We start from the raw sequence: 14,219 nt of genomic DNA, 5'->3' as shown, positions 1-14,219 counted from the left end.
GGCAAATTTTGAAAAATCCCACTTTGACCCATTTAGAGTGATCCAATCGAGTCCAAATGTATGACCGACCCCCACTAACTTTGGAGGCCCGACCCACCGATGCCAGTGACACATCCCCTGGAACCTCTCGGGGTTCACCATACAAACATTTCAAAAAATCGCCGGTTTTGCACTTTACATGAAAAAATCAAATCGTTGAAATGTTTGTATGGTAAACCCCGAGGGGTTCCAGGGGGTGTGTCACTGGCATCGGTGGGTCGGGCCTCCAAAGTTAGTGGGGGTCGGTCAGACATTTGGACTCGATTGGATCACTCTAAATGGGTCAAAGTGGGATTTTTCAAAATTTTCCCCTACCGAAAAGTTCGACCCAAATTGGGGGATACCAGAATTCGTTTTAGAGGTATGGTTCCTTCGGCAAAGTTTCTTATTTTGATCCCTAGAATATGATTTTCAGAGAGCAATGGGCGATTTTTTTGCCTCCCCACAAATCGACCCGGCCTACTGTACAACCAACCGTTATCCAACCGAAGTTAGTATACTCTGTGAGCTCTGCTCAACTGAGTATAAAAATTTTTTTAGTTAAGCGGTTTTATTGAATACAATACTTACATTAAGTAATAATAATACTAAAAGCTAGAAAATAAACATTCCTCATTAATATAGGGCGTTCATCAGAAAATTAAGTAAAAGCGTTGGGCGCGTGAAATTTCTTAAAATATGAGGCGTAGCATAACCTGATTAAGGTTCAGTTGGTCTTTCTTATGACTATCCATAGAAATTTGACGCGTGCAATGCTTTTATTTAATTGTATGATCAACGCCCTAGATTGGTGAATGTGATGACCACTACCTAGGACCTACCTAATTGTTTTCAAGCTTTTAGTATTATTGCTACTTAATGTAAGTATTTTATTCAATAACACCGTTTTACTTAAAAAAAATTTTAACTATTTTATCTTAAACTATATTTATGTTATTTCAAGGTCAACGCAGTTTGCACTACGCTTAAAGTTATTCTGCAGTTTTTCAGTTTACTTTAACTCAAGTTTACGCTGAGTTTAAGCTGCCGATCTGGTAGGCTTATCTCTAGTTAACCTATCAGTTATCAGCGTTCGTTCGAAATGACGTCGAATATACCCAACAAGCATTTGGGCTTGAGTACCATTAGAGCTCATGTTGATAACTAGGCATACTTCTAAATTTTAAAGAGTCTTTTCGAAACAGTGGCTCAATTCGAGAACCATAGCGTACCCAGCAAAAGAGGGAGTTTTTTATAAAGCAAAAAATGCTATTACTAAATTGAAAAAATTTAATTCCCAAATTGTGGTTCTCTAACTGGACTCAAATGTAAGATTTCATACTACAGTATTTTTTTAATATATCAAAATATATATATATATATATATATTTATTTTTTTTTTTTGATTAATTACGTTCCATACTACCAGGTGTTTATTTTTTACAGGAACCAACAGCTGTGGTTTTGGTGGTACCACCTTGGAGATTTTTTTCAACTCCACCTTAACTCGATATCCAATGTAGGATATCAACTGGAAAAATGTGTTGATTATTCATTTAAGAACTGTACATTTCTTAAAATCTCTCAAAGGTTGGATAATAGTTTGATAAGGATAATAACGTAAGAGATCAACTCGAGAACTCTAAATTTTACAAAATTTCTCGAAGGCTGGATAGTGATTGTTGAACGAAGTTGGATATCAACTAGAGAACTATCTGGTTTAAGAATAATTAAATAATAGCCGTGTTTTTTTACACGCGTATACGTTTCGTTTGCGGGTGAAAAAAACGCCTATCCTCGCTTAGATAATGCTTAGGAGACCCATCTAGCGGCAGTGGTTAAACAACTAGCTACAGCACAGGGTGTACTGAAAAGCGGAGACACAACCATCTGTTGTATTTCTGTGTATAGTATGTAGCTGAATCAGTTGTGAACGCACATAGAATACATAGAATTAATGCAGAGGGTGAAACATAGACACATATTTCAGTTACATCTGAGTATAATGCGTATTGAAATTTAGTAGTACTAATTTTATGCGTAGATATTACAGAGGAGTATTTAAAGTTTGTCGCTTAGCAGTCCATATAAAGCTTAAGCGTAAACATATATAGATGTGAAAAAAACACAGCTAATGATGTTGGATATCACCTCCGTGACTGAAAACTGCTCAGTACTTTCACTGGAGTTTGAAATTGACTAGAGTCTAAGCAAACTTATTTTAAGCTTAGCTTAACCAACTACTGAGAAACCGGACCGGACGGAATGTGCAAAATCGATCTTCAAGACTGTTTTTGCACAACTTCGGTTTTCGAGACTTGTCTTTCAAACTTTTTAATGAAGAACTCAACAATAGCTATGTTTTTACAGTACAAGACTAAACACAGTAAATATATACAGTAAATAATATACTGTAACACAGTAACTTTGCAACAAATTAAATTTATCTGAAACGTGGCAGCTCACAAATAAATTTTACTGCACAAACTTTTAGCGCAGCTTATCTAGTTTACTTTTGATTTGCATTTTCAGGTTAAACTGGTCACTCGGATTTCTCAGGCTATATGTGCAGAATTGTGAAGAGTTTGAGCTTTAGTTCCTCAGGAATGTTAAACTTTAAAGTATATTTAGTAAATCTTACTAATACATGGAAATTTCATCTTTACTCCTTTCACCACATTTTCACAAATTTCCCGGAGACATTAGAAATTTGTTACGTGTCGACGCAACATGTTGTTTAATACTTACTACACATTTTCAATTCTGGGTTAAAAAGAGTAAGGAAGGACTAGTCGTGTGGAATTTAAGTGTTACTATGAAATGTTAAGCACCGTACAAGGAGTAATACTTTTCAGGACACCAAAGCTTTAACTCTTATATATTATTTTAAAACTTGACCAAAGACCCCTTGTCATCCGTAATCTTTAGGGGTAAAGAAAAAAGAACGCAGATGTGCTGGACTGTCAGGTATGTTCTTTCCTTCTGAACGACGTGAGCTTTTCTGTTTTCTCTCTCGGACTTCGAGACACTTCAAAACTCTTCTGCTGAAACAATGTAGAACGAATTTCGCTTCGCTGATGATACCTCCTCTGTAGCTGAGCAGTCTCAGATCAAAGACTCGGCAAAAAAAAAAAAAAACAAAGTTATTATATACATATACTAGCAGACCCGGCAGACGTTGTTCTGCCCTAAATTTGGCCTAGCTTTTTCCGTCTAACTCTGCCCTCCCCCCACCCCTCTTCACGTTTTCCTGATCCTTTTATTCAATCCTCCCTCCGCCTTTTTCGCTTCATCTATCTCCATATTCGACTCATTCTATTTCTTTCTCAGTCTCCTTCTCTATTTCCTCTTCTCTCACGTTCTTCCCATTCTTCTTCATCCCTTATTGCCTGTCCCAGAGTGTGGTATGTATTTTGTTCCAGCCCCAGTCCCAATCTCAGTCCCAGTCCTTGTCCTAATTCCAGTCCCAGTCCGCCTCTGGTCTACTTCCCGGAAAAAATGATCGTAAATACTAATATAGGCAATATACCAAATTTCAGGCAAATCGAATTTGACGTATGTAAATAGGTATGTGAGTATTATTAACTCATGTACCTATTTCGGCTTCGCAAGCATATTTATCAGTTTTGCCAGGTTGATGCGACTAAATCGAATATCACAATGAAAATTACTTTAGAGCTATCTCAGCAACAGCTTTCATTTAATATCCATATTACCCACACATTGTAGGGGTATCCGGGTCTGCGTTTTGGCCTATATCTTGAGACCCTAGTCACCAAGCGGTATAATATATTACTCTCTTTTAAAGCACTCATCAACAACTTTCATTTGATATCCGTATTATATAAATACATTCTAGGGGTAGCCTGATCCACGTTTGAACAAAATCGACTGGCGCATCTCTTCAAACACCAGACCAACTAACACACATTTTAGCCTTTCCTTTTATATATATAGACTTTTATTTTTCACACTTCACTATAATATTAAAGCGAAATGCAGATATCAGTTGCTTTTGAAACTCGGCTTAAAAATTGCACATGGAACAACTAAAGACTCTCCTGAATTAAAAAAAATGTCTTAGTACTTCTAAATCACGGACCCCCTCATATACCCAGGGTCCGGGGGTAATCCCCCCATTCGCCCCCTCCCGCCGGGCCTGGTGATGTGCTATACTTGATATCATTCGCTATAATATTTTTTATTGATAAGCACGTTGTTAAATTAAACACCAACCAATTACACGGAAATATATCCGCACCACCTGAAAATATGAGTGCCGGTGCGTATACGTAACATTTTATTATTACGTACAAACATATAAAAAAAATTGCAATAAAATAATATTGCGACTATAAACTGAGATATAACCTATCCTATATTTCAAGTTAGATCAAACTACACACGGGGTGCAAAACAAATTCAAAATCGGTTCAATAGTTTAGGAGTCCATCGTGGACAAACAATGTGACGGGTGATATATAAAGATGTAAATCGATCCCGTGAACTGGATTAGCGTGGTTTCATTGGGCCACTTGAGGGCAGTGCGCTCATTTAGAAAAAATAAATATAAAAATGATCTTTGGAAAGTCCGGCTTATGAAAATTACAACAGCTACTCAGTTGAATCAAAAATTTTACATTTTGCTGAACAGTGTAACTATAATAGAAATTGATTTGAATCGCTAAGGTCCCTGCATAAAACTTTTGAAGCACCTGCACATTTCACCATAGCATGCACTTTAGTCTACTAATAAAATTCGCATTTAGGTACTATAAATTTGCATGTTTTTATATATTGTTACTTACATATATTCAAACTATTGTAAATTTGTTTGTTTCTATTACACATATGAATATGTACATACTAAACTGGCCTACCAACTTCTATGCATTTTCAAAAACTTTATGCAACAAAATCAGTTTTAATTGAATTCTGTATTTCAAGTTCACTTCTTGGCTTTTGGGTTTTTTAAAATTTATGCTTATTTAAAAAAAAATCTTTAACTAAAGTTTATTTATACTAATCTAATATATGTATGTGTATTAAAATTGTTTGCGTTTAAGAGTATTCTACAACGTTCAGGAGTACACTAAGTACCACAGAGAACTACCTTGAGTGGCATTAACTTGTCTGTCAGACTTTGCCGTATTGAGAACTACGAATTTAATATTTTCTATTTTTCATATTTTTCACCACAATTCAAATGCATACTCATTTAGGAGCTAGTCGCGCTGGTTTACCAAGCAATCCGAGTAGTCGCAAAGGCTCCATACTTGATATCGCACAGCAACAACAGCAGCAGCAACATCAATTCCAGCAACAGTCCCAACAGCAACTGCAACAACAAACACACCATCAACACTTTCAACAGCAACAACAACAACATCTGCAACAGCATCCTCAACAACATCAAATCCCACAGTTACCAATGGGTGTTGGTAATGCAGCCACCAGCCCACCCTCGGATGAAGAAAATAAACAATTCACTCCACAATGGAAAGACTCGGTTAGTAACTTACGTCCACAAAATGCTAAACAAGCATTATCTGCGCTAAAGCAAGCTTCATCTGCGACAAATGTAGCCATGCAAGGGCATAGTGGTAGCACCAGTGGTAGTATACTTAGCGTGGGTGGCACTGACAGCCCCAAGCAAATGCGCAAAGGTAGCATGATTAATTTAAAGACAGCTGCTGGCAATAACGAAAATACAGCGTTGCAGCGCAAAGGAAGCGTTTATGGGCATAATACAGCGGAACATGGGACTACGGGCAGCAATATTGGCAGCGGCTCACTACAACGCAAAGGCAGCGTTTATCCAGGCACAGGTAGTGGTAGTGGTGGTGGTGGTTGGACGATAGGCGGGGACACTGAATCGCCTACACTGCGTAAGGGTAGCATGTTGAATGTGAACAACAGTGATAGCCCATCTATGCAACGCAAACAAAGTGTGGCACCACACAATGCGAGCACAAAGAGCTTGAGTCATGTCAACAATTCTGGCAGTCTAAGCAGTTTGACATCCACAACAGTAACAACAATTGCCACAACTGGCATCGACACGGATTATGGTTTGAAAATGGGACCAGGCCAAATACATCCAAAGGGTTATCGCTTGACGACGGTGCGGCATGGTGAACTTAAGATGGGATTTGCAAAAATTAAAGGCGTTGTAGAGGTGGAGGTAAATGCAAATTAAAAGAATACCATGAAAATGTCCGTTCTTTTGTGTAGGTATTTGCGTGTTTTCGCAGTGTTACATACATATGTATATAAGTAGGTCATTGTGTGCAAATCAAGCTCAAACAAGTACTTACATTGACTACTCAGCTCCCCTATAGCGCTTTTGTGGCGTTTGAAAATGATAAGAGCTCATGGAATATAAATGAAATTTTGTGTGCAGTTGCATGCCCAATTAACTTTTTGCTGAATGCAGCATGCAACAAATACATGGTACATGTAACACGCTACAACACACAAGGTACTGGACATAATTTTAGGTTCAGGTTAGAGATGACAATGTGAACTAATAACTAGATACTTAAGCTATTCCGGTATCACGCCTTTTCCCGAAACTAATTGTTATATACCGAAACAAAATTGTCATCCACAGAATAGCGCCTTTTAGCGGGACTGTTCCATGACTTTTTGTTTCAGGAAGGTATCGTACCTAGCCCCGGCTCAGGAGAGGAGTTTCACCGGAAAAAGGTATTCTTAACACAGAAACATGGTGCGATTCTGGAAGTATTCTTCTAAAGCTTTACGTGCCAGCGCATAGGGCGACATCGAGTACCGAAAAATATTTAAAGTGGAGCTTTAAGAGCTTTACGCTGACAACAACATAGTCCAGTTAGTTAAAACTCAGCGGCAACGCTGGTAAGACTATGTTAGGGAAATAAAAGATGATCCATTCAAGAAGGATAACTTATAAAAATCCGCCTTTGGAAGAAGCAGCAAATAGGGCAGCCCCTATTCCCCTAGGAAGCGGAACATGGTTTAGATAGTATTAGGACTGGTCGATAAAAGTCTCAGTTTACAGTTCAAATCCTTAACAAAATAATCAGATATCTCAACGTAAGTGACACACACTAGAGAAATCTGGAGGCCTGCCAAAACACTTCACTCAGAGCAGCACACACTCGGCAACACATTTTAAGAATGCAGCCTTTTTGGCTGTAGATATTGGATGAGCCATTGATAGAACCTTCCTTGAGAGATAAGCCTTAATGAAATCAATAAAACTAGATAGCGACTTTATACTTGAAACTTGGTATTTGCGCTTCTTCCTCTTTCCAAGTAAGCCAACTCCTTTCTTAGAGATGTTTCCTTTTCCATCAGGCTCCACAGTTTGTTTGAATCTTCCGATTTTTAGGCAATGCATATTTTACCTCTTCTATTGTCTGCCAAAAAAACAAAAACAATCAGCTTTTAATATCTGTATATGCGTCTTGAATATTTTTAGAAGTGTGTCCTCACCTGCCGGGATATCATCCATCAATAAGTATTGTCCATTGAAACAAAGAACCCTGAACATGCTCATTAATGATAATTTTACCGCATTATATTACCATTTCATTTATTTCAAATTTTGCTCTCAACTACAGCCGACGTTCATATTTTGTGTGTTTTGTTTTTTTTGTAATTGCAGGTAATGTGCGCACGAAACATTGTAGCCGTAGATTGCGAAACGCCACCGGACACATACGTAAAATGCTACGTTAGAGATGGTGATCGACTGAGGCATAAGAAAAAAACGCGTGTAGTGAAGCATTCGGCAGAACCATTCTACAAACAGACACTCAAGTATCAGGTAAGTAAGTTTGTATGTAATTGAATTATTGAGTGAATTCACAATGAGGTAACTCATCAACTGTAGGTGGCACTCGAGGGCATACAACTTACCCTCAAATAAGTGCCCGTAGGTTGGCCAAACGTAGCTTTAATTGCAGTGTTTTATGAAATCACAAATGTAGGTCACTATTGCCACTTGTAAAGCTACCATAAAGGGACATTTATTGCAAGTACTTAAAGTGCGTGAGCGGGAGAGTGAAAAATGGGCTTGCCAGCTTTTGGTTGGTTAATTTTAAACACACATAAAAGTGCATACAAACACTCACACTCGTGCAAAATATCCTCTTATATTCTGCAGTTTTCAAAAAATTTACTGGTGATAATTTTTCGCTTTCGATAGGCCTGGTTGTCCATTAGATTGGGTCAGCCCCCATACGAATACAAAAGGTGGATAATACCGGCCCTTTACTTGAATGTATTTTGATTTTACGCGTAAATCCCAGGGCCCGGGGTTTCTGAGGAGGCCCGCGATTTATAGGTGCTAAGACATTTTTTTAATTCAGGAGAGTCTCTAGTTGTTCCTGGTGCAATTTTTAAGCCGAATTTCAAAAGCAACTGATATCTGTATTTCGCTTTAATATTATATAAAAAGAAAGGCTAAAGTTGTGTTAGTTGGTCGCCGGTGTTTGAAGAAATGCGTCGGTCGATTTTGTTCCAGCTCTCACACAAGTGGCGTTTACCTCACGTGGTGGTTATTACATAGGCTTGGACGTACAGGATCTCGAGATATATGCCAAAAGGTGGGCCCGTGAATGCCTAGACAGTGTTTATACGATATGGATATCAAATGAAAGCTGTTGATGAATGCTTTACTAGAGAGTAATATATTATACCGCTGGGTGATTAGGGTCTCGAGATATAGGCCAAAACGTGGGCTCGGATACCCCTAGAATGTGTGGGTAATATGGATATCAAATCAAATCTGTTGCTGAGAGCTCTAAAGTAATTTTCATTGTGATATTCGATTTAGCCGCATCAACCTGGAACACTGATAAATATGCTTGCGAAGCCGAAATAAAGACATGAATTAATAATACCCACATACCTATTTACATACGTCCTATTCGATTTGCCTGAAATCTGGTATATAAATTTGCCTATATTAGTATTTACGATCCTTTTTCCGGGATGTAGACCAGAGACGGACTGAGACTCGGAGTGGGACTGGAACAAAATACATACCGCCCTCTGGGACAGGCAATAAGGGATGAAGAATAAGGAGAAGAACTTGAGACAAGGGAAAAGAGAGAAGGAGACTGAGAAAGTGATAGAATGAGATGAAGAGGGACATAGATGAAGCTATAAAGACGGAGGGTGGAGGGAAAGAAAGGATTAGGAAAAATTGAAGAGGGGGAGGGCAGAGTTAGATGGAAAAAGCTTATTAAAATGTATGCAAATAGGCCAAATTTAGGGCAGAACAACGTCTGCCGGGTCTGCTAGTATTTCGTATAAAAAATTATTTAGGTGGGTCGAGGGAGAATGTAGAAATATTTAAAGATTTTTAGAAAATCCATTATAAGCATGTGGAATATTGACAGCGATTTTAAGTTAACTTTTGGCTAGAAAGGAAAGATGAAAGTAGCTCCACTAGGCTGCGCATGGGTCAAGATATGCAGAAGATTTTTACTAGGTTTGAAACTTGGAGATCGGTTTATAAGTAAATGTGCACTGTGACACTGTGAGCTAGAGACCTGCTATTTAAACTGTGGTTCAGAGTTCAATGGCACGTATTTAGAAAATTTTAAAATGCGTACTGATCGGATGGAATCATGCGATGCATTTTGTAGTGACTTTCCGCTTAGCTAAAAAACTTTATAAAAAGTACCTTGTTGCGAACTCGTTGACAATACATAAACTAAGGGGAAAAACTGATATATGGGGCACCCGTGGTGAGGAGTTTGGAAATTGTTTACCAAACGGAAGAGTTTTGTGATTAAGTTTTAAGAAACTTTTGAACTACAAATTTGCAATCTCACGCATATTTCTGAGGACTCAGACATTGCAACAAAAGGCAAAAAAATTCCGCTAGGTGGTGCACGATTTGAGAAAATAAGAAAATCGTACAAGATAAAATATCTTTCCATCGATTTTTGTTTAACTTCTTGTAAAGGAAGAGGCTCGATGTTTCAAAAATATTTTAGGGGCCAAACGGACTGCAATAAAAAAACAAGGCGCGATTACATCCGAAGGCCGAGCTTCTCGTCCAATTTGCGTCGTGCTCTTTTAAATTTTTCCAAAAATGTTCCCAAATTGGCGGGCGGTACCTATATCTTTTAATGAGAGAAATACACTCTGAGTGTTTGCCAAATCACTGAGGGGCGACCCCGCTTAGAAAACTACACCACGGCGGCCGCTAAAGAGGCGCAATACCTATAACAAAAACTTCATTTAGAAGGTGCAAGGTATTTGGAAAAATTATTTAATGCAGAATAATGCCAGTGAGCTACAAACATGAAACTTCACACACAGCTAAGAGCACCGCGACAATGCAAAAAAAAATTAAAAAGCCCCGTTAGATGGCGGAGATATAGAAAATTCAATATGAGACTAGCTTCCGGATAAGTTAGAGTCGTGAAACTTTTCAAGTTAAGTTTAAATAAACTTTCCGCTGAGCTAAAAACTTGCAACCTCACACATAGCGCTGAGAACCAAGGAAATGAAACAAAAGGTGAAAACATTCCGCTAGATGGCGCACGAGTCGAAGAATAAAAAGAATCCTAAGAGATTTGGAATATTTCCAATAATATTGTGTAACTTCCTGGAGAGTTAAAATTTAAAAAAATATTACAGAGCCTAAAGGGTGTCACCCCAAAGTTCCGCGAGGGGGCATTTTATAGATCTTCAATATCTTTAATATATAAAAGGAAGGTTCACTATTTTTGTCTCTTTTTTTATTTTAAGGTTTTGTGGTAAATTAAATAAAAATGTACTTTACAAAATTTTTGTTTTAATATTTTTTTCTTTTCCAGAGTGCAGATGTTTTTGGCCGCAACATTGTCATTATGGTCTGGCAACGTTGTGTTGGCTTCGAACATAATCAAGGTCTCGGCGGTACCGAAGTCAATCTGGATAAAATCAATGCATCCCAACGAATCGGTGGTTGGTATCCGCTATTTCCGATGCATTCGCTTGGCGGCTCTGATTCGGATAATTCTCCTTGACCGATCACGCGTCAATCAACAGCAACAACAGCAACAATGAACAATAAAAACGACACCACAAAAAATAATATTGAAACAATAAACAATGCAAAAAGAAGCAAATTAACTAATACAATTAAAACACCAATAAACAATTTATTCAACATTAAGAAAAGTAATAATTATAATTATAATAATAAATTTAATTTAATTATTTATCATAATTTATCAATAGCAAATGCTCAAAGGCACACTAATGACATTGAATGGCTTCAAATGGCAGCTATTAAAATATTACAATTACAATTAATTATTAATAAACAAAAACTATTAAATGCGGTAGTGGCACAGAAACTGACAAAAGTCCCTAGGGCTTAGTGGGGCGGGTAGGAAAAGGCAAATTGTTTTTATAAAATACAGAATCATGAAATAATATACAAAAATACTCTTCAATTCAGTACATAATTGGAAAATAAGTAGCAAATAATTTATTTAAAAAATTTTTTGGATGGTTATTGATAAAAGCAACAATTGCAGCATAAACACTAATACATACACAAGTTTTTACGCATGCATGGGAAAGCGAACTTAAAAATCAATTCTTAGAATTCTTTCAAAACAAAACAACACTGAACATTGTGCAATAAATTTTCCGGTCTATTAAATTCGTTATTTGGGAGCATAGTACAGGTCCATGATTCAATCAGAAGAGGTTTGCTCGACAGACGAATTTTTTGACAATTGCAGCCATTTTGCTCCCAAATCGAATTGACATCCGTTAACTGTGTTGTTTCTTTGCAATTTTTCGAAAAATATTAGTAGTAGAAATAGGAAGCAATCAGTTCACAAATCCCCGATAAGTAATGAACTGCATAATTCCTTAGAACATTTATTTTAATTTTATGATGAATTTATTAACTATCCCAAGATCTATTAGTGTGGTTGAACATAGGTAATTTTTTGAAAAGTACGGACATTAAGGAATCGTGCCCTTTCGTAATCCTATGAACACACGAAACCTAAACCACTTCAAAATTCATCGTTTAACATCAAAAACTCGACTAGTAAATCGATTTAAATAAAAATGTAATTAGTAAATATCGGAGATGCCATAACGAAATGTACTCATTGAGCATGTTAACATATTCATTCCGTATGTTCGGAAAATTCGTCCCCATTTAAGAATTTGGGGAATCGGTTTATATTTGCATGTTCCACGCAGGTTCCACTGAGTTCCACAATAGTTTGACACTGACCGAAGTGTCAAACGGAAAGAGAAAGGAATTGTTTCCTTCTCATAAATATCATACTTGTAAACCTGTACTATCATTTGGGAGCGGAGTAGTGATAACAGGATAAAAATGTATCTAAATTTTTTTTTTTTTTTTTTTGAATTCTAAAATGTGGAATTTCATTTCCAACGAAGTTAATAAGGTAGCGCCTAATCTTATGCCAGTAGACCTACAAGTCAGACGATATCGCTACTCTAGACGCACAGTCTATGACCCTCTTCGCGGATGGCTCAAAACTTATATGAAATGTTGCCCGATATTTCGCAATTCTAAAGTATAAGGCAGCCGAGCTAATGTACTGTATTTTAGCCAGCACTAAAATTCATCACGGAGAGCATTTGATATTTACGCTGCCAACGAACTAGCGAGGAAAATTACTAATAGACCGAGATAAACCAGTTGAGTTATATCGCACCCTTTCTTACTGCAAGCAAAAAATTACTGATATCTGCTTTCACTGTGAAACTTAATATCAAAATGTCACTGTATCTCACATGTGAGGAGTTCAGGGAGGTACAACATGCAATAACGGCTATACGGTTTTTATACCCTGAAAAATTCATGCGATGAAGAGGTATAATATTATCGGCTTCAGCAAGTCCCCGTAGGGCTCAAGGAAGAGATAGAGATCAGAAGTGGGAAATCCATCTTCACATGGGCTTCTTGTGCCTTATAGCCAGGTAGTACGGTTCACATACATTTATTCGGTCAAAAACGTATTAACGAACTCAGAACCTTAACACATAAAAACTAAATAGCAATCCATCCACGACAAAAAGACACTTAATGAGCCACACTCTCCGTACCTTACCAAATTATCTAGATAACTTTTTCTGCCAGTGTTTCTATTCAACTGTGCCAAACATTCGGCAGACACAGTTTCAAAGAGTTCAACTCTGACCACCATGACCCAGAGTGGAGACTACAGGGTTCTTTTCTTGCGAAGGTTATAAGATTTAAAGCACGTCTTTGGATTTGACTGATCTAGCAGGTTATTGTTATAGTGACGGACCGCATCTAAATTTAAAGTCAATGTCTCGCAATTTTTTTAGAATTTTTTCCGAAAAGTACATTTAAAAACAAATTAAAAAAAATAAAAAATATCCCAAACGGTCAATTTTTGAAAAAGTTATAGCATTTTGAAAACAAAAACGGTATTTTTTTTTTAAATTCATAACTTTTTTTGAGTTGGATGAAAAAATTCTGAAAAACGTCTTTCGTAAGCTAGAAAAAGAAGAAAAACTTTCAGCCAATTCTAAAGGGGTCGGGTTCAAAATTGGTCGAAATGGGATGGAATACCCCATATGCTCTGCACCATTTTAGATAAAGTTCCTAGTATCACTCCGCCCCAAAAGTGATGTACTGTTATATTAAATAAAATTTTTCAATTAACTTTTTCTGATCCAGAATGCTTATATATATTTATTTAATTTTACGCTTATCTATAAAAATTGTTACTTAATTACATACATACTAAACGCATACATACATATACATCAAAACAAAATAAATAATGTTGTACGTTTATAAATAAGTATGGCTTGTTCAAAGTAAAAAGTTAAAAGGTTAAATGTGTATACAATAAAAGCATAAGCAAAAAATATAAATTAAATTATCAGGAATGTTGCGTACCTTAGAGCACTGAAGCACAGATTACAGCAGTACAACAAAAAGCAACAAAAGCAAATGAAAAACTAAAACACCAGCGAAAGCACCGTTAATACACACCAAAGCTTACATAACACATACAAATGTATAAAAATATATTTTAGCAAATTTTTTTTTAAGCTTAAATGAAAATACACAAGTAAAGTTAAACATTTGAGTGAGAGAAATATGAAAGATATATAAAAACGTTTCAAAGTATATTTTTAGGCGCTTTAAACCTTATTAGATAGTGAGTGGGCTGAGCAAAAGT

The 14,219-nt window shown here is 36.8% G+C and overlaps 1 protein-coding gene across 2 annotated transcripts in view; it reads left to right on the top strand.

The window, feature by feature from the left end:
• Fife (regulating synaptic membrane exocytosis protein fife) overlaps positions 1-12,849 on the top strand; it is a 297,378-nt gene extending 284,529 nt beyond the window's left edge. For both annotated transcript variants that reach the window (XM_067787840.1, XM_067787838.1), the window contains exons 13-15: positions 5,241-6,202; positions 7,667-7,828; positions 10,839-12,849. In XM_067787840.1, coding sequence (XP_067643941.1) covers positions 5,241-6,202; positions 7,667-7,828; positions 10,839-11,030 — 1,316 coding nt within the window. In that variant the 3' untranslated portion in view covers positions 11,031-12,849. The remainder of the gene's footprint in view (positions 1-5,240; positions 6,203-7,666; positions 7,829-10,838) is intronic.
• The last annotated feature ends 1,370 nt before the right edge of the window (positions 12,850-14,219 follow it).

The sequence above is a fragment of the Eurosta solidaginis genome, chromosome 5, assembly GCF_040869045.1.
Source record: "Eurosta solidaginis isolate ZX-2024a chromosome 5, ASM4086904v1, whole genome shotgun sequence".
NCBI lineage: Eukaryota > Metazoa > Arthropoda > Insecta > Diptera > Tephritidae > Eurosta > Eurosta solidaginis.
This window is presented reverse-complemented; position numbering and strand designations above follow the sequence as displayed.